Source organism: Agelaius phoeniceus, chromosome 16, assembly GCF_051311805.1.
Source record: "Agelaius phoeniceus isolate bAgePho1 chromosome 16, bAgePho1.hap1, whole genome shotgun sequence".
Lineage (NCBI taxonomy): Eukaryota > Metazoa > Chordata > Aves > Passeriformes > Icteridae > Agelaius > Agelaius phoeniceus.
In genome coordinates this window covers 7,854,560-7,877,826 of record NC_135280.1, presented here as the reverse complement: position 1 = coordinate 7,877,826, position 23,267 = coordinate 7,854,560, and the positions used below count along the sequence as shown (strand labels likewise).

At 42.8% G+C, this 23,267-nt stretch overlaps 2 protein-coding genes across 3 annotated transcripts in view; one reads left to right on the top strand and one right to left on the bottom strand.

The window, feature by feature from the left end:
- The window catches only part of IQCK (IQ motif containing K), a 37,533-nt gene extending 30,675 nt beyond the window's left edge, over positions 1 to 6,858 (top strand). The window contains exon 9 of the mRNA XM_077186708.1: positions 3,385 to 6,858. Within this exon, the coding sequence (XP_077042823.1) occupies positions 3,385 to 3,413 (29 nt within the window). The 3' untranslated portion in view covers positions 3,414 to 6,858. The remainder of the gene's footprint in view (positions 1 to 3,384) is intronic.
- Positions 6,859 to 7,744: 886 nt separating this feature from the next.
- On the bottom strand, positions 7,745 to 21,573 carry GPRC5B (G protein-coupled receptor class C group 5 member B). 2 transcript variants are annotated; one of them, XM_054643827.2, is made up of 4 exons: positions 21,345 to 21,573; positions 14,367 to 15,380; positions 9,785 to 9,897; positions 7,745 to 8,417 (listed from the first exon to the last, which is right to left on the bottom strand). In XM_054643827.2, the coding sequence occupies exons 2-4, from the start codon at positions 15,370 to 15,372 to the stop codon at positions 8,373 to 8,375; spliced, it is 1,164 nt and encodes a 387-aa protein (XP_054499802.2). In that variant the 5' UTR covers positions 15,373 to 15,380; positions 21,345 to 21,573; the 3' UTR covers positions 7,745 to 8,372. The 2 variants fall into 2 exon arrangements, with proteins under 2 accessions (XP_054499802.2, XP_077042822.1); XM_077186707.1 differs by having other exon boundaries at positions 14,367 to 15,376.
- Between the last annotated feature and the right edge of the window lie 1,694 nt (positions 21,574 to 23,267).

Sequence of the window (23,267 nt, the reverse complement as noted above, 5' to 3'; positions counted from 1 at the left end):
TAAGCCCCTGCTAATAAGTTATTCCAATAGATTTTCTTTAATGGATTTTCATCTTCTCATAGTCTGAGTCTGTAGTATTTTTCATTACTGTTTTCAACTTTTTAAATTACTAAATGTAGTTCTTACAGTTCTATGAAGAAGAAATGCACTCTTTATAGAGTGTGGGAGCATAAACCTTTCCTAAGCTCCTGTCACAAGCCAGTTGTGTTATCCAGTAGTGCACAAAGTAGGTCATAGTTTATTCACTGTTATGCTGAAACAACCAAGTGTCAAACCAAAACATCAGTTCTGTACATTAAGATGAGGGAAAATGATGCCTGCCATCCAAATTAGATGATAAGGATGTTTGAACTTACTGCTTAAATAAATAGGAAAAAGCTCCAGTTTTGCAGGTTTTTGAATTTTGCCTTCCCAGATACATTCCAGTGCTTCCTTTAGCCATCATCTGTGCCTCAGCATTGCAGCACAGACATGAGAAACTATGTCAAATGAGCTGCATTCCCAAGGAACATGGCAGACCAAGTAGTAGATGACTTTATTGTAGTAGGTCAAAAATAGCAGATAACAGTTGTGCTCCTCAGGAACACCCCCAGCTCACCTCCAAAGAAATTTATCACCCACTGGTGCTTGTTATTGCAGTGCTGGCTGTAGTGTCCTATGATTTAAAATGTGCATGTGACTAAAGCATAGTTTAATCAGGTTTTCTCACTCTGAAAAAATAAGACTAAGGAGTATAAAGTCTGAAAAATACAGTAAAGAGACTGAAACATAGTGCTAAAAAATCAAACTGTTCTGATAGGAGAAACCATATGACCTATTCAGGTAGAAATACCAGTACTAGAAGAAATAAGTGAGATGTGAGATCTCATTGTTTCTTAACTTACACTGTTAAAGCACTTAAGGGCCTCAGTTCCTCTGTGTCTCAGGACTTCAAACAGGAGCTGATGTTTTAAAAGAACACAAAATACTGATCATGCTGCCACTGAGCACGACTGTGTTATTTAATTCTAACATTGTACCTCTTTAAGTTAGGCATTTTCTGTAGATAAATTTCATACATTCAGTCACACAAACATCTTGGGATTGAAGTGCTTGCAATTTCCCTGCATCCAGCTTTCTGTGAGAACAGTTTTCTTGGCATTTGCCTGGGACTGGCAGCAGTGCACAGTTGCAATCCCCACTGTGTAAATGGCGTCCTGGGGCACTTTGTTCTGCCCAGTTCTGTCCCTGTGCCTTTCCCCAGCATCAGGAAAACTCTCCCAGAGCACAGGGAATGGTTTCCACTGCAGCAGAACCAGAGCTGGCATTGCCACAGTGTGGGGAGCTGGCCCTGCAGAGCTGCTCATGGTGACTGCAGGGATGGAGTGGGAACGGGGCTGCTCACGTGCAGATCTTCACACCTTTTAAAGTGCACTGGAAACTGAAATAAATTTTCTGAGAGGTTTCTCACTCTTGAAATAATGATAGGACTTCTAGGACTGAAATGGCTAAAATTCAGCATAAGGAATGGTGCAGTTGTAAGCCAGGTTGGTGATGTTGACATTTACAATGTCCATTGTGTTGTCTGAAAGATTATCAGGTGCTGTAAGTTGTTCTAAACATCTTCCTTAGGCATTTCAAAATATTTTAAGCAAGCTAGTTCACTTTGAGATGGCACAGCCTGAAAAATACATTTCTCCAATGGAAATTTCTAGCAAAAAAACGTAGCCAGGCTGCTTCTTTCTCCATCTTTCCAGCTTATCTCAATCCTGAGGACATCTTACTTTTCTATCTGCATAGGAAGCAAGTATATGTCAAAAACTATTTAAATAACTGCCTGAAATCCAGATTTATGTTGACAGCCTGTGCTTCCTGCTTGGTGTGATGTGATTGGAAAATTGTTATGCTTAAGTAACACAGGTTATGATAAGACAAGGACACTATTGACTAAAAGCACTGCTAGCAGATACCTAAAACACCTGCTCATTTTAATGTGAAAGTGTGTGAGCCCTGAGGTTTCTGAATGTTGCAATTTTTATTAAATATTTGCAAATGTCAGCCTCATCACATCAAGAAATATTAGCTAAAATTCAATGAAATAGAAATTATTTTGTATACAGGACATTCATAGTCATAGGGGACATTAAATCCACTCTCAATTTTTCTCCTTAACTGCACAAACAGAAACCCTAAAATCCTGAAAGGTCTTGTGCCATCAAGGCACTGGGCACATATTGCCTTGACCATTGTAAAACAGGGTTTCTCCTGCTGCTCCAGTCTCATTTTGGGTTTCTAAGGGATTGCTGTGTCCCTCCTCATCCACTTTTCCTGGATGCTTTCTATGAGCTGACATTCTCCAGGTTGGGAGCACACTGAGCACCTTAAATTAGCACATGGGCCTGCTGCAGCCCAGCATTCCTGGTATGTACCAAGAGGATTTTGTCTGCTGGTTTTCAGTTGCATGCCTTGGAAGGGTAACTAAGCTCTCCTGAAACTCTATGTTCAAAAGGGGAATTTTTTTTGGCTTATTTGGCTTTCTTTACCTCTAGCATAGCTTTTATATATAAACCTCCCAACAAACTGGCTTGATGTAAAAGGTGTATAGTACAGACACATCTTCTGAAGTGTAGGAAATAGAAAAGCAGATTTTTTTTAAGTTGAAAGCCAGTTTGTAAAATTTTAAAGTATCAAAACCAGAATAAGATAGCTGAAATCACACAAGTAGAATGAGGAACCAGACTGTTGTATCAGCAGAAGAAAAACATTAGGTTAATCTGTATTACAACATTCTGAAAGAATACAGAGCTTTGAAAACAGCTTTCACCAGGGGGTGGGACATTTTACTTTTATGTAGAGCTTTTGTTCATTTAGAATTGTTTACTCCAGCAAGCAGTCCTGTGCTCTTTGTTTGACTGATTTTTCCCATTTGGCAGACCCTTTGCAATCACATGGATAACATTCTTCTTTCCACTGAGACACAGAGAAACTATTCTTTATTGACCTTGCTTGTTGTCCTAAGTGACAAAAATATATTTATATGCTAGGTGAACTGTATGACTTCATCACTGACTTTTAATTGAAAAATTCTTCAAAGCAAAAACCTCAAAGAGCTGCTTTCAATTTTTTTTTTTAATCCAGTGACTTCTTACTAGCAAAGAGCTCTGCCCTCAGCTACACATGCACAACTCCCACAGCTGCACAAAGAACTGTGTGCAAGTATCTGAGTGCTGAAGCTGTGTCAAAACATGAAAAAAAATGCCATGTAAAGAAGAAATACACATTTTGGGTCTAGCAGGGGATTTTTTTTTTATTTATTGAACCACAGAACATCTGCTGTAGAAGTATGGATGTTTTCTTGTTTTGTTTCTGTGCCTGTTAATTTTATTTTTTTTTGTATGGTTGCAGTGGGAAGCAAATCAGAAGAGCTGGACTAACATACACAAATCCTTCAACGTCTCAATTTTAGTTTCCTCACTAAAATTGCAAAGCACAGAGCTCATGGACTTTGTGATACTGATTTAGAAACCCTTTTAGCATTAAAGTTTTACATGTGAGGTATTGTAAATCAAAGGCAGGTTATGTAAGGACCCAGCATGCCAAGACAAAATTCAGTCTTAGTCTAAGTGAGCACAATTCTGTTAAAACAGATGGAATGGTGCACATCTAGCCAAAAATGTTGAATCTGTATTTATCTTGTGTTCCTGAATGCTCACTTAAACCCTTTTCTGACAGGAACAAAACTCTGGATGAAATTAAATGGGGTTCTATCCACATGTAGGCAAGTGTTAAATCTTCATTTATCATGAACTGGAGTTCTCTGACTCCTGCAGAGCTATGACAATTTACACAAATCCAGGCTCTGTTCAGAACGGTCTAATTTGCAGAAATGCTGTGCCCCTGCAATTCCAATGGAAGGCAATGAGAGCTGGGGTTGCTCTGCAGTTCTGCAGGGGAGAAAAGTCAAAGGCCCTTTTGTTACCACTTAGCACATGTGCTGGGAAAGTGTAGAATTAAGATCCCAGTGTCAGCATTTTCAGCAATCTTATGCAGGCTACTTACTTTTATCAGGTCCAAGCACAGTAAAAATCAGATTGGGCCTCTTGCTAAGGAATCCTTATTATTTTTTTAACTTAGTCCTGTCAAGAACGGTCCTATTTATGACTTTATAATTTCACAGTTAGGGAAGATAGTAGCAGAACTACAAATAATTCCATGTAAGTCAAAGGTGTAGTTGTTTTGACTGAACCCCTAATAAAACATGGGGGGTCTCCAGCACTTGCTGTGGGTCCACATGGATTTCTTCCTTCACTTGCACAGACTTTGTCCTCACTCTTACACCAGTACCCACCCCTTGGGTTTGCTCCTGGTTGGTGATGATGGTTCTTACACCAGCTCTGGAAAATCCAACCATTTGAAGAAAAACTCTCATTCTGCACTCTTCAAACCCAGCTGAATTCTTCTGTCCTCTCCTTTTCACAAGCAATTGAACCAGAACAGGAAACTGCTGAGCCAACAGGGGAAAAAAGCATCCCTTTTGTGTTAAGAGTTTGGCTGCTGAGCTCCTTGACTGGCTCACCCTGGGTTTGATAGGTGCCAGAGCTAAGGGTAAGTGTGGGAATGTGGCCAGAGGTGGAGGAATGTGCTTTAGGAGCCCTTTCCTTCAGTTTAACACTGAGGAACTGCACCAAGGAGCAATTCTCTCTCTGTAGCGGTGCTCACTGCAATGGAAAAAAATCTGTGTGGATTTTAAAACCAAGAGGACACAAACATTGTAAGTAAATAGTAAAGCCTTTATTCTCATTAAGAACAGCATTTTGAAAATAAAACATTTGCCCATGCTTTACAACCTTTGTGGTTTTGTATACTTATGTACAGTCATCATGGTACACATTGATTGTCTTGAAAACCCTTGAAAGATGTACTTAATAAGATACCAGTATGCAACAATCAGCAGGAAAGAGGGTACGTTATAAAACACACGTTAATACATTTAATAAATATATATTATCTATCAAAAATGAGCTTTAGCTCTCATCAATTAATAAAAAGCACCTGCTTTGTAATCCTGTAAGTTGGTAGAATAATCCAATTGTTTTGTTATAAAAGCTACAATGCTCCCTTTTGTATGGCCTTTGGTTAGACCCAAGGCATCGAGCTCAGACAAAGCCAAGCAAGATGCCTGTCTTTAGACTAAAAGCAGAAACAGCTAATTCTAAAGTATTTCAGGTACCTTGTTTATAGAAGCAGCTGGATGTATTGAGAGTGTTCTTCTGAAGATGCTACATATTTTCTGGCAAGTGTCAAAATCAAACAAACACCCTCAACCCATCTGAAAGCTGGACAGGATCTGTAGACTTTGAACTCTTTTCCTGCCACTGATCAAAAGCTGGTCATTTTAAATCTTGTTTTGCTAATAGATGCTTTTGTCAGATGCTTTTTGATTTCGTTTTTCTGCATGGAAACACCATGAGCACATAACCATCAAGGGACAACATAGTAGCTTTTACAGTATAAAAGCTAATTATAATCAGGAGAACTGCGAAAGGCTTGTGCTTAGTTACTTATTCATGTTGTTCACAGATGCTCTACATTCTAGAAAACTTTCAAAAAAGGCAAAAGTAAATACTGTAACAAAAATATAAGTTAACATAAAGGTGCCTTTCTTCAATTACAGTTTTATTTTGGGGCATTTTACATCACAGACTAGTGACTTACAAAAAAAAGTTGCTCATTACTAATTGTAAAAAGTTGGAAAATAAAGACCCTCCTAAATCTATTGCCACACTTTCACCACCACACATTAAACCCAATCCTGCTAATTTTTAATTCAGTGAATATCCACATGACTAAGCCAGTGAGACTCGTCATGTGAATTGCAGTTTGTAAGATCTGGCCATATCTTTGCATAAGCCCTGAAATCCCAAACAACTTCATCAGAAGCAGGATTGGGAACTCTATTTATCAATTCAGTCACATCTAGAAAAAGAAAAAGAAAGTTTCTTAAGATAACTATGTCTTGTATAGTTTTTGTCAAAGGTCTGTAAAATGTGTATTATAATTCATAAGTCTTGGTTGTAGCATGATAAACTCTTTAAAAGAAACCTGTCCTACCATTTATGCCATGGTCATCTTATATTTTTTTATGCTAAGAGTTTTATGAGGGATTTTTTTTTCTAACTGGTTTTTAAAAGCAAAATTCTGCAGGCAAGAGATGGTAATAGTTTTTTTATTGTGCCAAATTACATGTCTTCTGGGTGGCTATCAGTATCTTAAATATTTATCTTATTTGATCAAAGCTCTGCTCATAACAAGCAAAATGTATTTCTAAGTCACTGGATAGCATGCAATATCCACCCCTACCCTACTTGGTTACTAAGGCCATCTAGTTACATACAAAATGAAATAAAGGATCCCTAAAACAAGCACATGCTTCCTTTGCCTCGAGGAGGGAGGGCAGGGGGGAGCTGACATACTCCTTCACTCATGCATGACAGAGAAACTTTGCTTCTGGAGGAGAAGGGCTTTGAAATAAAACCCCATAAGATGATCATGGCAAGAATGGCAATAGATATTTTTCCATATATATATATACATATATCTGTGTGCAACACTTAGGGACTGGTCTTGCAGCCTCTGTACCTTGTGTAGACCTACTGGTGTCGATGGGACTACTCGTGGGAGTACAGCTCTGCAGGACTAGGCTCTAATTCAGTAGAAATGGAGGTACATGAGGAATCAGGAAGACTCTTGAAAAATAAAAAGCTCGTCTTTCTTCTGCAGTATACAGCAAGTAACTTCTCTCTGTGAAGCTACTAAGCTATTCAGTTATTTGTACTTTTTATTTTTTAGTTTGAAAATATATATTTTTATTACAGCATATGCAAAGTTTAATTGTTATATGTTTCCTATGCCTTCAAGTAAAAACAATTAGCTTTTAGTATTGAGGAAAGCTAAGATTAACATTGGCCAAACAGTGAGGATACAGTGATGTTTTCAATGTCCGATATGTATTAAATGTTAAAGAAAGGAATGATTGCTTGAACATAATGAAAAACCATGGCACAACAAATGGGCAATGGGAACCGTTTAAATAACCTGGAGAAAACAAAGATGAAAAAGCTTTGAAAACTCTGCCTTATATCAACTCAAGAAACTGGATGGGGAGAGGAGGACTAGGGAAGAAACCACCTTAAATAAAAACAAAAACAACAACAAACCACCTCCAGCACAGAGATTCTACTCTCTAGGCACTAAAATGCACAACCACATTGAAATGCACGAACAGCTGCGGCCGAGGGGAGCGAGCGGAGCGCTCGTACCGACAACGGGGGCTCGGGGTCCCACCCTCCGCACCCCGGCCCCTGCCAGCGCCTTCCTGCCCTCCGCAGCACCGGCCACGGCCTCTGCCGGCCCAGCCTGCCCAAAACAGCCCTCCCAGGGACGGAGCCTGGGCTTTGCTCACACCCGTGACACCTGCGGGTCACCGAATCCATCCCTCGGGCCGCGGAGAGCCGCCAGGGCCGGGGCCGCGCTTCTCTCTCTGCCCCGGGAAGCTCCACGAGGCGCACGGAACATGCACAGAGCTCCGAACTGCACCCCCAGGGCAGCTCCTGACAGAGCTGAGCTGCTGAACAGCAGAGCTCCTGAACAGCAAAGCTCCTGAAAGAACAGAGCTCCTGAAAGAACAGAGCTCCTGAACAGCAAAGCTCCTGAAAAAACAGAGCTCTGAACAGCAGAGCTCCTGACAGAGCAGGGCTCCTGAAAGAACAGAGCTCCTGAAAGAACAGAGCTCCTGAAAGAACAGAGCTCCTGACAGAGCAGAGCATCAGCCTGCAGAGCCACAGGGACCGATGTGCCACAGAGGGACCGGGTCTGACCACACACGGTGCTGTGTGACTGTACAGCACAGCCAGGGAGGGAGCAAACAGGGGACTTCTCATGACGTTGGACATGACAGGAAAAGGAGAAAAATGGAAAGAAATCCCGCGTGTTTTCGCACTGTAGTGGCAATCTCTTGTGGCAACATGAATTAAGTTTAGGTGAGAGGAAGGGATTTCGCAAGCAACTGGCAACCACCAAAACCAGGCTTGCCTGGCACACAAGTTACAGACAAGAGAATATCTTACACTTCAGAATACAATATCTCCTCTGCCAATTTAAGGTGTGCCTACTTCTGTTTTAAATTAGATTCAGCTTCAGTTTTACAATTTTGCTTTTGCAATTCTCCATTCAATGGTGTTCACATTTAGGCAAAATCCTCTGTAGGATTTACAAAGATCCTGGATGTTTTGTTGCTTTGTTCTGGTACTGTTATGGATTCCTTCCCTCAAAGACACACTGCCAGGGAACAACATCTGCAACAAGGATTCTTATTCTCTACAGCCTACAGCCTTTCACCAGAGGTGTCGTCCAGTGTAACTTGGCGGAGCAGTTGGTATCTGGAAATAAGGATAATAAACCCATAACTGAGAGATCTAGACTGTTCAAAAATCAGTGTTAGCACACTACACGTACAGGACAGCTTTCCAGATGGCAGTTCTAGAGCAAAGTGATACAGAGAAACTCATCTTCCACCCATACAGTGCGTTTATCTCTCTGTAAAACCATGACTATATATACACATGAGCTTTGTATCCAACTCAGAATACAGCAAACCAAACAAAAAAAAACAAATTGTCAAGCTTCTCATCCTTTAACTGCCTTCTGCCTGAGCTGCACATTCTGGTATCAGAAAACAGACAGAGATTAATTAAAACATCAGAAGGATGCAATCCATGACTGACAGCAAAGCCAAGCCTTTTCATTTTACTCAAGTTGACATATTTCACACAGTCTTACCCACGGAGGAGAATTCTTGTATCTAGTCCCTCTTGTCCACTAAAATCAGCCAAAACTTTACTTACTTAAAAACAAAAACCAGACCTGCAATCAGTTCATTTTAAACTGGTTTTAAATGTAGAGGTTGAGTTATGGAATCAGCTCATGATTCAAAAGAAAGAAAACCCAACTCACATGAGTACAAACTGGCTCATGAGTAGATTTTTAAGAAGCATGTAGATATGCATGAAAAATGTGGGGATGAAAATTTTTCTTTTTCAACACTGTGCCTGCTATATGAAATGTCTTAAGTGAAAATTAGACATAATGTGAAAAACATTTGTAAAGTCTGTTTGGCATCCCTAAACCAATCTTACAACAACCAGGCTGCAAAAATACAGGTCTCTCAAAGATGCCAAACCATTCTACAAGGAAGAAAAATTGATGCTATTAACATGAAAATATTCTATATTCCTCTTTTATGAATCCCTTTTCAAAATATGTACAAATCTGTAAGTTACAAAGAATTACATGTATTTTACAAGTAAATGGAATATATGTGAGACAACCTGCAACCAATTATCTGCAACAATTATTTAAAGTAACATACTGCCTGAAAACATCTCTGTGACTCACACCATCTTGAAAAAAATCAGATTAGAAATGGTGTCACTTAATAGTTATGTTAAATACCTTAACACAAATTTAATTTGAAAGGGCCATTGAATATGTTGTCTTACAAAAAAAACTTGGTTCACTGAAGCTGCACTGCAAAATGTGAATAGCCAAGTAAACAAATGCAAAATACTTGTTAGCTACATATGTTCTAGAGGGAAGGGAAGCATTACATGCATACTTGCTGCCTTAAATTTTCATTTATAGCTTTCCCCCTGCTGTGAATAAGCTGAAGCAGGTTTTTCAATTAGTAATGGTTGCATATATCAGTGCATTTCAAAGATTTCTGAAATCATCACATTTTGATACTTACAGTCCCACCATTTAGCACAACTGCCATCTCAGTTGGCTGATAAACATTGCTTCTAAAAGGAGCGCTGGGCCGGCTGCCCAAGCTGCCGTTCCGAAATCCTGCCGTCCTCAGCGCTGCGTTTGGAAAAGAGACATCACACATCACACCCTTAGAACACAATTAAAGCTGTGCAGTCACAGAGCCTCTTCCTTCCACTTTGGTTATTGGGAGCTTTGCCACTGATTTTAACTTCCACGTTGCTTTTGAACAGCTGTTTCCCTTACACGAGGGAACGGACCTCAGAAGAATCAGATTTACATTAAATGAATTGTTTGCTGGGAGGGGGAAAAAGGAACCAAATTTTTGAAGCTTGCTTAATCTCATTTCAGTGGGAGCTCAGTGTCTTTAGTCACCAAACCTGTGATGTATCTTGCACAATGTGTTTTGCAAAGTGCTCCCTGTGCTGGTCTGGATACTGTGGGGTTAAGTGAAATGTGCTACATTTTGCTTTCTATCAAACTCAGTGGACAGGGATCCAAAGCCTTGCTCAGGCCAGTAAGCAATGCTCACAACCCCCTGAGCATTACTTCAGCATGACTAGCAAATAAAGGTTTTCCAGATGTTTCAGATTATATTTACTCTGAGAAACTAGAAAGATGGAGTAAATATTGCTTTTGAATAGCTTAAACATGGCAAATCACTGAAGCCAAAGAGAAGACACTGAGTGTCCTTTTAGATGTTTACACCAGGAATAAAACAGTCTCCCCATTAATTTTAGTACAAGTTTGGGTTCAAGATGTAAATTCTGAGTGAGATATGCATAATGAGGGATATGCTGCTCTCTCTAAAGCAGGCTGGGGATTGGCACATACAAACTCCCTCTTTAATTCTGAGGGTAAATAATGACTTCAGTGCACTCAGACGTGGCCAAGGAACAGAGCTCATTTATCACACAACGGGCAAAACTCATCTGTCAGCTGCTAAACAGAAACATGCCCAGTTCAGGCACCTGGGGCAAGAACTTCTCTTAAATTTAATTCAAATTACAATTCTACAGTCTCTGGCTGAAATCATGAATGAGCTGAAGTTTATGAGAATTTCAGCCCAGACTTTAATGAAGCCAGGATTTATCTCCAATGTAGTTGCTCCATGTAGAAGAAGATTTAAATGGATCCTACTGCCATATGCTGTCCTCTATCCACTGCTACTCCTCTCTTGGGAGCTGTGCACCAAGATGAAGAACAGTACTGATTTAGCATGGAAATTCAGAAATTCCACCCTGCAAATGCTCAGCTGTTGACTTCAGATACATATAGACCCTCACTTGCTCTCTATTTGGAAATGACATATTTTTGCAGAACACTGGGAGAAAAAATTATGAAAATGCCTAAACTGGAATGAAGTATTTTCTATTAGATATTTAACCACCTCAAGGTCAGTAGCGGTTTTTTTGCTATTTGACTGCTTCTTGTGTGATAAACACACATGATTGCACTGGTATTTGCTATTACATACAGACACAAAAATCTTTATCATGCACACCATCATTAAAATATTTATACAGAGTATTTACACAAAATATACACAGTCATTTCAAAGCTATCTTAAAGAGCCAGTAAATTCAATTTCATATTGCATTTTCTTTCCCTATTATTGCAAACAGCTACACTTTTTTTGATGTGAGAATCTGTGACAAAGGTTGTAGACAAAATACTTATTTTGGATTTTTTTTCTTACACTAGTTTTAACATTTTTCCTTATACATTTTACATTACTATTAAATAAATCCACTTGCATAGGGCATGTATAGAGAAAAAACAAATAGTACTGAGGAGATTTGATATTTGTCAAAGCCTCTTTGTAACACATTTGAAATTTTGTTCACTTTGCTTTTAGGTATTGGCTGTGACTGTGACTGGTAGTAGTAGAAGTTATTAAATGAAATTTAATGATACCAGAGCTGCTTGGGCTTGGGTTTCCTGACAGCTGTTGCATTCTACATTTCACATCCAGATTTCTCTTGTTTAAGGCAAATTCTCTCTGCCTACAGAGGTTGCCCTACTAGTGTGCACTGCACTTCCAGAGAGCACTGAGAACTCAGTCAACTGCTCTGTCCAGGCTTTCTAAATACTTTAATAAAAGTTTAGAGTGAAAATAACTCTTCTGAAGAGATATTTCAACCTATCATATAAATACTAAAATTCCAGATTAGTATGCTGTTTAAATTATGTTTAAGTTAGTGACTTTAAAATCGGTTTATTAATGCTTAATGTTGTTCCTGGCATAGAGCAGCTCTTGTTGCAATGCATAACCTGAAGGTAAATTTTTGCTAAGAAAGAAGGAATCAAGGAGGACATATTCTTGTTTGAACCTGAACACTGTTCAGATTGTTAAAATGCTGCTTAAAATCTTAAAAAAGAGCAAAGTTATGAAATTGTTTTACACAAATATTAGTGGAAATAACAACAATTAATGGAAAATATATTTGTCCAGGCATGTTTTCTACTTAAAGCTAACTATTTACTGAAACAAGTATTACAGTCAGGGAACTGTTTTCTGCTTATCATGTCTTCCAAACTTCACAACTAGTAAATCCTGTATTCTTAAACATCATTCTTAAGTACGAAGTAGTTGAAGAAAGTACCCTTCCAGTAATTTCTGAACTCTTGATGATGAATTCTCAAACTGAGTCTGATCAAATGGATGAAAGGAGAGAACATTCTCTTCACCCCTGCAGGGCCAATTGCTCACAGACTCCAGGGGCTTTGCCACTGACAAGCCCAGCACAGAGATCTGACTCAGTGCCTTGGTTATTATTAAAGTATTTACTTTAAGTCTCTACCATGCTACTAAGTTTTGTCTCCAAACCCTGCTGTCCCAAGCCAGTCCATTAAGAACTGCTGCAAAGGAAGATTTAATCTGTTTTGATGTATTAAAAATTCCTGTATGCCATGGGAATAGGAATGACAGGCATTTATTATGGTATACATTAACAAGGGCATCAGATAAGGAAATCTATTTTGTATTGTACTGTCATTCAGATAGATTAAAACAGAACATAAATTGCACTATAATAGACAGTATAATGATTTTGAAGCTATCATACATCTATCCATTTCACAAAAAAACTTAATTACTGAATGATTAGATCTAAAAGGAGCTTCCAGTTCTTTTTTAAAAATGCACCCATGAATGGGAATGATACAGAGTGAAAGATCCAATTTTGTTCTTAGATCTGCCTTAGCCAGAAATAGCTTCACTGAAGCCATTGCAGTTACTTTACTATGAAATTAATTTAATGGGGGATGGAGGACAGTAAAAAAAAAACCACCATAGAAAAAAAAAAACAAACAAAAAAGAGTGGCTTTAACAGTCCATAGTGCAACTGCCTCTTGCTTTGGAACATTAGCAATAACCATTCTTTTATTGTGATTTTTTTTTGTTTTACCACTGCCCTTATGGTATCTACTGACAGAACAAACTTCCCTACTAGAAGGAAACCTTTAAAGTTTCTGCTAAAAAACTTAAGAGGAAAAAATGCCTTCCTGACCCGACACTGTGCCAAACAAAAGTGCTGCCTTCCTCCAAGCCTGGTCAGTGCCCAGGGAAACATCAAACCCAGAAGAAATCAAAGACACATAAAGGTGAATAGGAAGGTGAAGTGCCTGGACCACGTGCCCTAAGCCTCCTTTCAGGGGCTGCCAGAGCAATGTGGCAACTCCTGCCTGGGCTACTAGGCCAGTATTCTCCTCAAATAGAGTGAAAAACAATCAGTGTGACCTGTGACAAAATCCTTTATCCAGGTGTGGGGCAGCACCAGACCATCACTCCCTAAGAACACCACGGGGCTCCTGCTTCCCACTGCTGGTCAGAGGCATCCCTGGCATTTCTGACATGGCTGGAGCCTTCAGCAAGGGTTTGGAGCTCTGAAGCACCCAGTTGTTGCTGGTTCTTTCAGCAATCACTCAAAAACATTTCCACTGCAAATTTTAATGATGTGTGATCATACATAAGGCAAATACCTCAAAACCTCTGTGAAAGCTCAGATGTTGAAGCCTTCAGAACAAAGGCTGTCTTTGAACTGTCTGTAAGCCACTTGGCATTTTTTCCCCCCACAGGGACACAAAGTGGCACTAAATCCATTTTAATGGAAAGATAATTAATAATAATTATTTTGTTGCTCAAGTGGTTGAGCAATTTGTAACATAGACCACTTCAATTATTTCTGAGGTTTTGGGAAAATATTTTGTATTAAATGTTGATAACTGCTAATTACAAAAAATGTCATTTAAATTATCTAAAGGTTATTTTTTCCACAATGATTTTTAAATTCTTTTGGTGTTGCCTTTGCATTTGAAATTGTTCAGTTTTTCAAAGAAAAATTGACATGCAAAAGATAATTTTAACCTATGTATTGTCTGCATTTTTTAATTTTTCTCTCTCACTAGATGATATCTTAGTGAAAATCGTAAAAGGGAACAAAGTGTAGTGTGAAAATTATTGTATTTATCATGACCTTCGTTTTCAACACCTGAAAAATGTCTCATACAGAGAGTTGTCGTGACACTACAAAAAAATATAGTCCTTTATAGGCAATTTTTACCTGCATTATGTTCATCCATTGAAAAGGCTTTATTTTCCATGTAGCTCCTAGGAAGCTGTATATCTTCCTCAAAAGCGGTTTCACGCATCCTTGGCTGTGAAGTATCAAAATAGTTGGGTGTGTTTTCCTGCTGTGATGGAAGGATGGTACAGTGGACCTCTGGGATGGCATGAAAAATAACAAACACCCAGCCACTGGACACCAGTGCAATAGCCAGAGTGGGATCACTCCATTTGTCCCTTCTCTGGAGCTCAGCATTCCCGAAGAGGTACATGGTCATCCAGGCCACCCAAATCAGAATGGAAAAGAAAAGCGTTATAATGAGGCAAACTCCGTTCTTCTTCCATTTCTTAAACTTCCCACAGAGAGTGAAAAACGAGAATCCCATGGTAAATACCATTAGGAACATGACATAAATGGAGGCCATCACAAAATCCATGGGCTCGTAGCTGCAGGCCAGCTTGTTCTCCCTGACCACGGTCAGGACCAGCCACTCGGTCGCGATGATGACCTGCACCAGCATCAGGCACGTGGCCACCCCGGCCAGGTGCCACCCAGACGGGCTCTTGCCGTGGCGAACGAGCCTGCGGAGCCTCCAGGCCTGGGCTAGCAAGCAGGAGAAGCACAAAGCAAAGATAACTCCCCAGAGAAACCTTCGGGTGGAGCACACCATCTCATCTTCCTGGATGATGAAAGCGAACGTCAGCCCAAACAGTCCCAGAGTCCCGAAGAGAAAGAGGAAGTGCATTCCCAGGGGGCTCTTCTTCTCTTTGTCCTTGATGAAGGGCAGCCTCACCAGCAAGATCAGCATCAGCAGCAGCGTGGTCAGCACACCTGCCCCCGCCACAGCCTCCAGCACGATGCCCCAGATGGCGTCCAGGTCACACAGGTACACGTACTGGGGCAGCAGGTCCAGCCCGCAGCCCCGGGGCGTGCTGGAGTTCTCTGAGGAGCCATAGCTGATCGCCAGCAGCAGCAAGAAACCAATGGCTGGGTAGGTTTTCATTTTTCTGTCTGAGACAACAAAGCATTTGTTTAGCTGGAGCTGAGTTTGGAGGGTTTCACAGCCACTGAAGCCCAGCTTGTTCCAGTAGCCCAATGTTTACAGTTTCTGCACTGGATTTGCAGCTGGCACAGCCTCCCCCTGCCCCCTTCACTGCCCTCCCAAAAGCTGCTTTTGCCTGTTGTACTCAGAATGCAAAATGACTCATTGCTCTGTTTGCACAGATTGAAAACATTTCCAAACTCTGACCCTGCAAATGGCCTACAACACAGCCAGAAAAAATTATGTATCCTGTTGTAAATATTACATTATCTGCAACACTTGGACACTTACTACCTGTTTAAATGTCATGCCCCATTCAAATCAAGGTGTTTAAAGCGTGTTTAAGTTGCACTGGGCCTGATGCAGGCGTAAGCAATATCACAATTAGGCTTTCTCACAGCTTTGCTCCTTTTACTGGAACAAAGGCAGAGTCAAAACCACTTTTTATATTATTCATTTTTAAAGGATAAAGCAATCCAAGGAAAATAAACATTTTACATTCTTAAAAAAAGAAATATCTTGTTTTCATGCTCGGTCAATAGGCAGTTATCATATTCACTTCTTTCATCCTCTTCCAAAGCCCAGGTATTTGATTGCATTTGGAAATGGGAATGGCAGTCTAGAAAAATTCCATATTCTGTGACAATGGTGCACACATGCAGTGTCATCAACCAACTAATCAAAAATGACTGCCTCATTGTGCTTCTTAGCCAGTCCAAAGGGAACAAATAACAAAACCCAGAGCATCTCTTTCTTGGATCCAGAAAGTGGACAATGGTAAACGCTCCAGGAACACAACACATCCCACTTGACCACCAGGACCAAAAGCCTAGACAAATCCCAACTTAAGTTTTTGGAAGAACATGGGTTAGGTGCTTTAAAATCACTCATTATGGTATTTGCTTTTATTAAGCAAAGCAGATTGTTAAAAAATGTAACCTTTAACTTCCAGTCTGCCTGGGCAGAGCCCTGTAAGGGCAGTCTGGAGCAAACACTGTGAGGAGCAGATATGAAACCTGACTCTATTAACCTTCAGCAGCAGTTAGAGCTGCAGGTTCCAGCAGGATTTTCCTCACTGATGTGAGGGATGTTTCAGACTCCCTCTGGTACTGTAGGAGCACGAGGAAGAAAAGCACCACATAAGCAGGCAATGATGTTAGTCAATGTTAGTCCATGTTTAGGGTGCAAAGTGAAAAGCAGAGAAACTATCAGGAGCTCTTTTGCAAGCCATACAACAGCCCTAAATGATTACCTGTCCAAAGAGATTAAAATTGCTTTTAATGAAAACTTTGAAAACTTTAGTGAGAGTTGAAAATTATTTAAAGTAGTGGTGCAGCGTTGCATTGAGCACAATCAGTCATAACCAACACAAGAACTATTTACATAGACTGTCTGACACTGTGCTGTGTCTCTTAGAGCTGAGAACTGTGGATGCTCTTGTGCTTTACAGTCCTGTAATGACCAAAGTTAAACCCTGAGGATCTGAATCTTCAAACCAGTGTTTCCCTATGTCATGACCAATGGCCATTTCCAGCCTCCATCAGGAGACAGATGATGAAGTTTATGATGTTTGCTATCGGGGGCACCCCAACAGCAAACATGCCAATAAAAACCTGTCATGACTCCATGGGCTTCACCCACACAGGGTACAAAACATCTTACTACAAATCATCATCTCAGAAGTGGAAGCTGTGACAAATAATGTGATGTGGGCTTGGACAAACAGGAAATGGGTAATGGGCAATCCCTGCCAGCCCACAGATGTTAATCTTTGCACTATTGGAAGGGCTGCAATGTTCTAACGATGCAATGACCTGCTAAGGACAAATGATTTGTTTTTTCTACCTATCTGTAATTTGCTTCATGCTGGATTGATAGAATATACACTTGTTTATATCTGACTTGTGTAACACGTTCTTCAATGACCCTGTTGCAACACCCACTTATAAAACACTGACTTTACAGACAGAAAACTAATAATCAGTGAAATATATTCATTTTTGTATTGAATATACGCTCAATAAATCTCCTTGCCCTTTGAGTACATAATTAACTAGAAGAAAACATTCCAAAGATAGTTCTCCAATTCCTTTTATGCACAGTCAATTCCTACTGCAACTAGTGAATTTCCTCTTTAGAGTGTTTGAAACGTCCTAAAAAGTGTGAGATGGTCAGTGCCTGCTGGCACAAAAGGGGGAAATCCACTGGGATCTGCTAAGGCAATGCTCCAAACCAGTGGCACCATTTCAACAAATAGGAGGTCATGTGGGAAATGATTAAAAATTCATTCTAAAAGTCACCCAAACTAGAAACAATAAAGAGCCCTAAAGTGAGGGTCATGTTAATTTTCCACTATCCCATCACTTACAAATTATGGTAAGCATGGGCTAAATTGCTTTCAATACTGGCTTTGTTTATTAGCTACTCTCCAAAGACCTGGGGGGTCATTAATTAAGTGCAAGTGTCCCCAGTTCTAAGATATTTTCCAGTTTTCTGGTTACTTTATTCACGTCATGTAACCCTCATGTGATTGAGCTATTCTAGGACAGTCTGTTTCCATGGAGATTGTGCTGCATGGGTAAGCAGTCATATTGTCAGGCCATCATTTGTTTCCTCTTCCTATTTGGAAGTGTTTGGGAGGGGGAAGGGAGGGTTAATGAATCTGAGTATTTCCCCTTCCATGAAGAAGTGGTTAGTTTTGGAAAGGGGGAATTAAGCTGTGGTAAAATACATTCAGAATTCAAAATACATGTTCTGAAATATAGAGGTGTTCATCTCAAGAGGAATTTTCCCAACTTACTTTGTGCTTTTGGGAAAGCTGATGGGACATAATCAGTGGTGCTCTTAGAAAGGTCCCAGGCAGCCACAGTACTGACCAAGAAAATCTCTAGGACTGCTGACAACTATTCCTGGTGTGAAATAATTCCCTACCCAATATCAGTGAGTCTCACTAAACACCACCAGACCCTGCCCAGAGCAAAGCTGGAAAGCAGAGCTCGCAGTCTCCAGAGGAGGAATCTTTTCCTCCTAACTGCTATCAGCAAAGCAGTTTGTTTCTAACCTGTTTACTATCAATTTCTGCCTAACTGGGCAAAACCAGGCAATATTAATAATGTAGCCTTTGAGACATTACCAGCCAAAAAAAAAATAATCCTCTTTCTAGTGCTGATACTCAGCACTAAACACAGTTATAAAAACAAAGGAAAACCCTACATTACAACACACAAGTTTGGCAAGTGAATACCACAACTTTAGCTAAAACTACAGATTCAGTCATTTTAAGGGAAAACTGTGAAGCTGGTTTTTTTTTTTTTCCCCCAGGAAAGTTGTTTTTGGTTTCTGCAAAAACCAGATATACATCATTATGGGGGTTTTATTAAAATAGCATCTTCCTCAAGCCTGTGCAGTGGGTAGGATGGCAGAGTTCTGAGCCTCTTGAGATTTTATAGTAAAATTTTACTGCACATTCTTGCTGGTTGTTACTTAAATCAGTAACTGTAGAGGAAGAGTATTTTTACATCTTTATGTCTAGATTAGCTCTCACTGGAGTTATGCAACCTCACAGTAGTAACAATAGTGCTCTATTCGGCTGGCACTTCCCTCCTGCTGCCAGAGAACTCCAGTAACACAGGAGTGCACTGAGACATTCCAGCACAGATACAGCCAGTGGCACTGCTACATCCCCTGCACACTGCAATGAACTGTTCACAGGCAACAAAAGCAACTTGAGATTTCTTTTTCCCAAGCTTCCTCTCCAAAATTTTATTTTGGTAAAGCCATTAAGGCAACGTACCTGAAACCAGAGCAATCAGGAACACTTACAATCAATATTCTAATCAATAAGCCTTACACATTTTAGGCAAAAGCAGTGAACAATTAGCAGGATAGCTACTATTTCAATCCAGTACTCAATTTTTGGCTCAAAATCTGCTCTCAATGACAGCTGTAATAACTCCACTGTTTTCTACAGAGTGAGGTCCTTTCATTACATTATCTAGCATAGAGTCACTACAGAAATTGCAGACACAAAGCTGCCCCAGCGGGTACAAACTACAATTACAAGCAACTAAGCAGAAAGAGAAAATCTCACAGTTGTCATCAAAAAGTTGTCACGGTTAAAAATCAATGAGGCTTTCTGTAGCTAAAGTCTTCTGACCAAAGCTTGCAAAGGGATCAAAAAGACACAGCTGAATGCTTCTACAGAATATATATACAGAATAAATTGTAATCGTGCAAAGAGTTAAGGTTAGGCTGTTCATGGTTAGATGCATTATCTGCTCCTGTACCTGGAGTTCAAATGTTAGTCAGCTGACACAGGGACATGCATTCAATGGCAGAGAAGAAAAACAATCCAGTAAATACAAGCAATAGTAGCACAGATAGTAACCACACAGGCAGAAGACTGGTTCACTGTGCAATTTGCAAAAGAAAACCACCCCCGCCACGAAGTGTTGTGGAGAGACGGGAGGGAGTGAGGAATTAATCACAACACAGGATCTCTGCCAGCTGCTTTTGATCAGAACTGAAGAATGAGCTCCAGGACTGATAACAGAGCAGCAACAGCCAAGTTGAGATCACACTACTCAAGAGACGTGTGTATTTCCAGAATAATAATTAATAGTGCAATTGTGCTTTGTAGGCAAAAAACCCAGCAGTGATTTTGACAGCCCCTGCATCAGATACACATCATGCTGTCTTACAGCCTCACGGTTACAGAAAGCCAGCCCCTACTCCAAAAAGGACACGTAGAAAAAGTATTGCTTTCATTTAGAAATACTCTGTGACGCTGAATACACGATGAAATTATCTTTTTAATTTTCTCGGGGCTGAATTCCCTTTAGTCGGAATCAGTGTATCACGTGTGCCTAGGTACTTCTGACCACAGCGCCTGGTGTTGAATTCACAAGCGACAGCAATCAATTACAGTAATCAACGTTTTTGTTCTCTTTGCTAATTCTCAGACTGTTTCTATTCGTGTCACAGCCTTCTAGCAGATGGGTATATCTGTCACCGGATTTGTCCTGAGGTAGGGTGACAACACCTCAGCCCTGATATTCCCTGCTGGTAAGCAGCAAGGGGGATCCCCGTTAAACTTGGTACTAGCGCTGATCACCCAGCGGAGTGTTTGGGTTCAGCACGCAGGAAATCCTGTTAGCCTTGGGATAAACATTAAGGGCAGGTGTAAACAAAGGGTTCACATAAGTGCTAAATCCTCTCTCTGCGTGGCTTTGCGGAGAGGTAACACAGAGACCGGGCTTCTGTTAACTACAGGCAGAACTGCAGCGCACCCGCACCCAGCCGGAGCTGCCGCCAGCCCCGGGACCGGACCGCGGCGGCCGGGGGCCAACAAAGGCTCTTCCCCCTCGGCCTCTTCCCTGCCCTTGAGCCCCCGCTGGGAATGCGATGAGGAGCCGGGCTTGGCTGGAACCACCCCGCGTTGGAGCGCGGTGCGAGGCCGGGCGGCCCCTCCGTGCGGCCGGTGCGCGGCTGCCCCCGCTCCGGGCTCGCCCTAATCCGCCCGCAGCCTCCTCCTCCTGGACGGTACCTATCCCGCTTCAGCCTCCGCTCTTTTGTCCCTTCGTTCTTTTCTCTCTTCGGTTTCTTTTTCCCTTCTCTTCTTCCCCCGCCTGTCCCCGCTCTTCTTCCCCATCCTCTCCGAACTCCGCTGCCCTCCTCGCCAGCTTTCCGCCCCGCTCCCCGCAGCGCAGCCCCTGCTCCGAGCCCCCCCGTCCTGCCCTATATCCCATCTAATCCCCCCAGGATTCCTATATCCAGCCTGTTGTCTGCTGGCGGCCACCGAGCTAATTCTGCGGGCAGCGCAGGGCGCAGAGCCGGCTGAGCGGCTCCGCTACGTCCCTGGCCCGCAGCCCTGGCCCGGCCGTACCCCCGGAGCCGCTCCGGGGCCGCTGTCCCCCCGCCCGCCGCCGGCTCACCCGCTGTCTGCTGCGGCCGAGGGCGGCGGGGCAGCTCTGTCCGCCAGCCCTCCGCAAGTCACATCCCGGCTCCGGCGGCGCGGCGGCTCCGCGGCGGGGAGCGAACGCAGCGCCCACCGCCCCCGCGGCGGCTCATGGAGCGCCCGGCCCCGGTGCGCCGAGCCCAGCGGAGCGAGCGGAGCGGTGTCCACCGCGCTCTGCGCCCGCCGCTCCGCCGCGCCACGGCCCCGCGGCCAGCCCCCTCCCACCGCCCCGCCCCGCTCGGGCACGGCTCGGCTCGGCTCGGCTCGGCACGGCGGGCAGGGGCACCCCGGGGACAGGGACAGAGCACCCGGAACAGGGACGGGGCGCTCTGGCCGCACGGAGCTGCCCGGCTCCCAGGGGAGCGGGAACGGTGAGGGCTCGAGCGCGCACTCACACACACACACACACTCACACACACACACAAACACACACACACAGTGTTCAGACACACACACACACACACACACACACATACTGCTCAGACACGCTGCTCACACACTCATCACACACACACACACTGCTCACTCACACACACACACACACACACAAAAATACGCACACAGACTGCTCACACGCACCGCTCACACTCGCACACACACACTGCTCACACACACACTGCTCACTCACACACACTGCTCACACATTGCTCACACACACTGCTCACTCACTCACACACACACACACTGCTCACTCACTCACACACACTGCTCACACTCACACACACACACACACCACACACACACACTGCTCACTCACACACACTACACACACACACACACACTGCTCACACACTCGCCCTTACTCACACGCTACCGCATCCTCACATCCCACACTCCCACCCCGCATCCCGGCACCCCGCGCTGCGCATCCTGGCACGGACCGGCGCTGGACCCGGGCATGGCCGCAGCCCGACGTGCTCAGGTGACACGGGCAGGACACTGTGATTAGCGGGAGCAGGCACACGGACCGGCGTTCCTGCCCGCTCCTGTCCCCGCAAGGCTTGGGCAGCCCCTCTCGGGCAGGCTGGCTGGGCACGCACACACCTACGGCCAGGTGTGGGACTGTGGAGGTGAGGGGGTTTTCAGCCCTCTGACAACGGGGGATTTTGAAAGGGGCTGGATACGTTCAAACCTTCTCCAGATGCAGCTTCCGACCTGCCACAGCCGGAGACAGCAGCTCAACAAACACTCGGAAGAGAAAAGGTTGGGGGCCTGTGTACGGTGCAAGCGACGCTTCACACTCAGGGTCAGCCCTGCCGAGCACTGCTCCGTGTCTGCCTCCTACCAAAACGGGCAGCTGGTGTCCTGCTCTGCAGCTTCTCCACAGCTCAACCCCAAGACAGTCAGAACCCTTAGACAGGGCTTCCTGCAACTCCAGGAGGAGTTATTTGTAGGAGGAAAAGACAGTTTCTGTATATGATGTTCATGAGCAGCAGAAACTCAGGAGCCTTTTCAACAGCTTAGAATCCATCTGCCTGACACGTCCATGACCAGCAGCCTCACCATGCTGTGCATCCTTGGGTGATGCATCCCTGGGTTGTGCACTCCTGCATCCCTGGGCTGTGCACTCCTGCATCCCTGGGTGATGCACCCCTGCATCCCTGGGTTATGCTTCCCCTAAAACCACTAAGGACAGTCTGGGCAGGCACAGCTCACATGGCATCAGCAGCAGGGAGTGCCTGGAATTTGTCCTTCCTGAGCACCTGCCCTTCTTGCCAGTTTCCATATCCAGAGCCTTCCAAAGGGAAAGATCTGCCCTGAAACGTGCATTCTTCAGCACAGCAGAATTTTGACCTTTAAAGTGACTCTTCCTAACTTGTGTGGCTTATTTACCTGTCATTTATGATGCCTTGGGGGGTAGCCTGAACTTCTCAGTGTGGCTGACAGGGAGTAAATTGGA

Bases quoted from the DNA above. Each gene is read 5' to 3' on its own strand.
- GPRC5B (XM_054643827.2), bottom strand. From the start codon at position 15,372: ATGAAAACCTACCCAGCCATTGGTTTCTTGCTGCTGCTGGCGATCAGC. The intron at 9,898-14,366 runs GTAAAAATTGCC...TTCCAAACGCAG, and splicing joins AATGGATGAACATAATGCAG to CGCTGAGGACGGCAGGATTT. The intron at 8,418-9,784 runs GTAAGTATCAAA...CCTTATTTCCAG, and splicing joins TTGTGCTAAATGGTGGGACT to ATACCAACTGCTCCGCCAAG.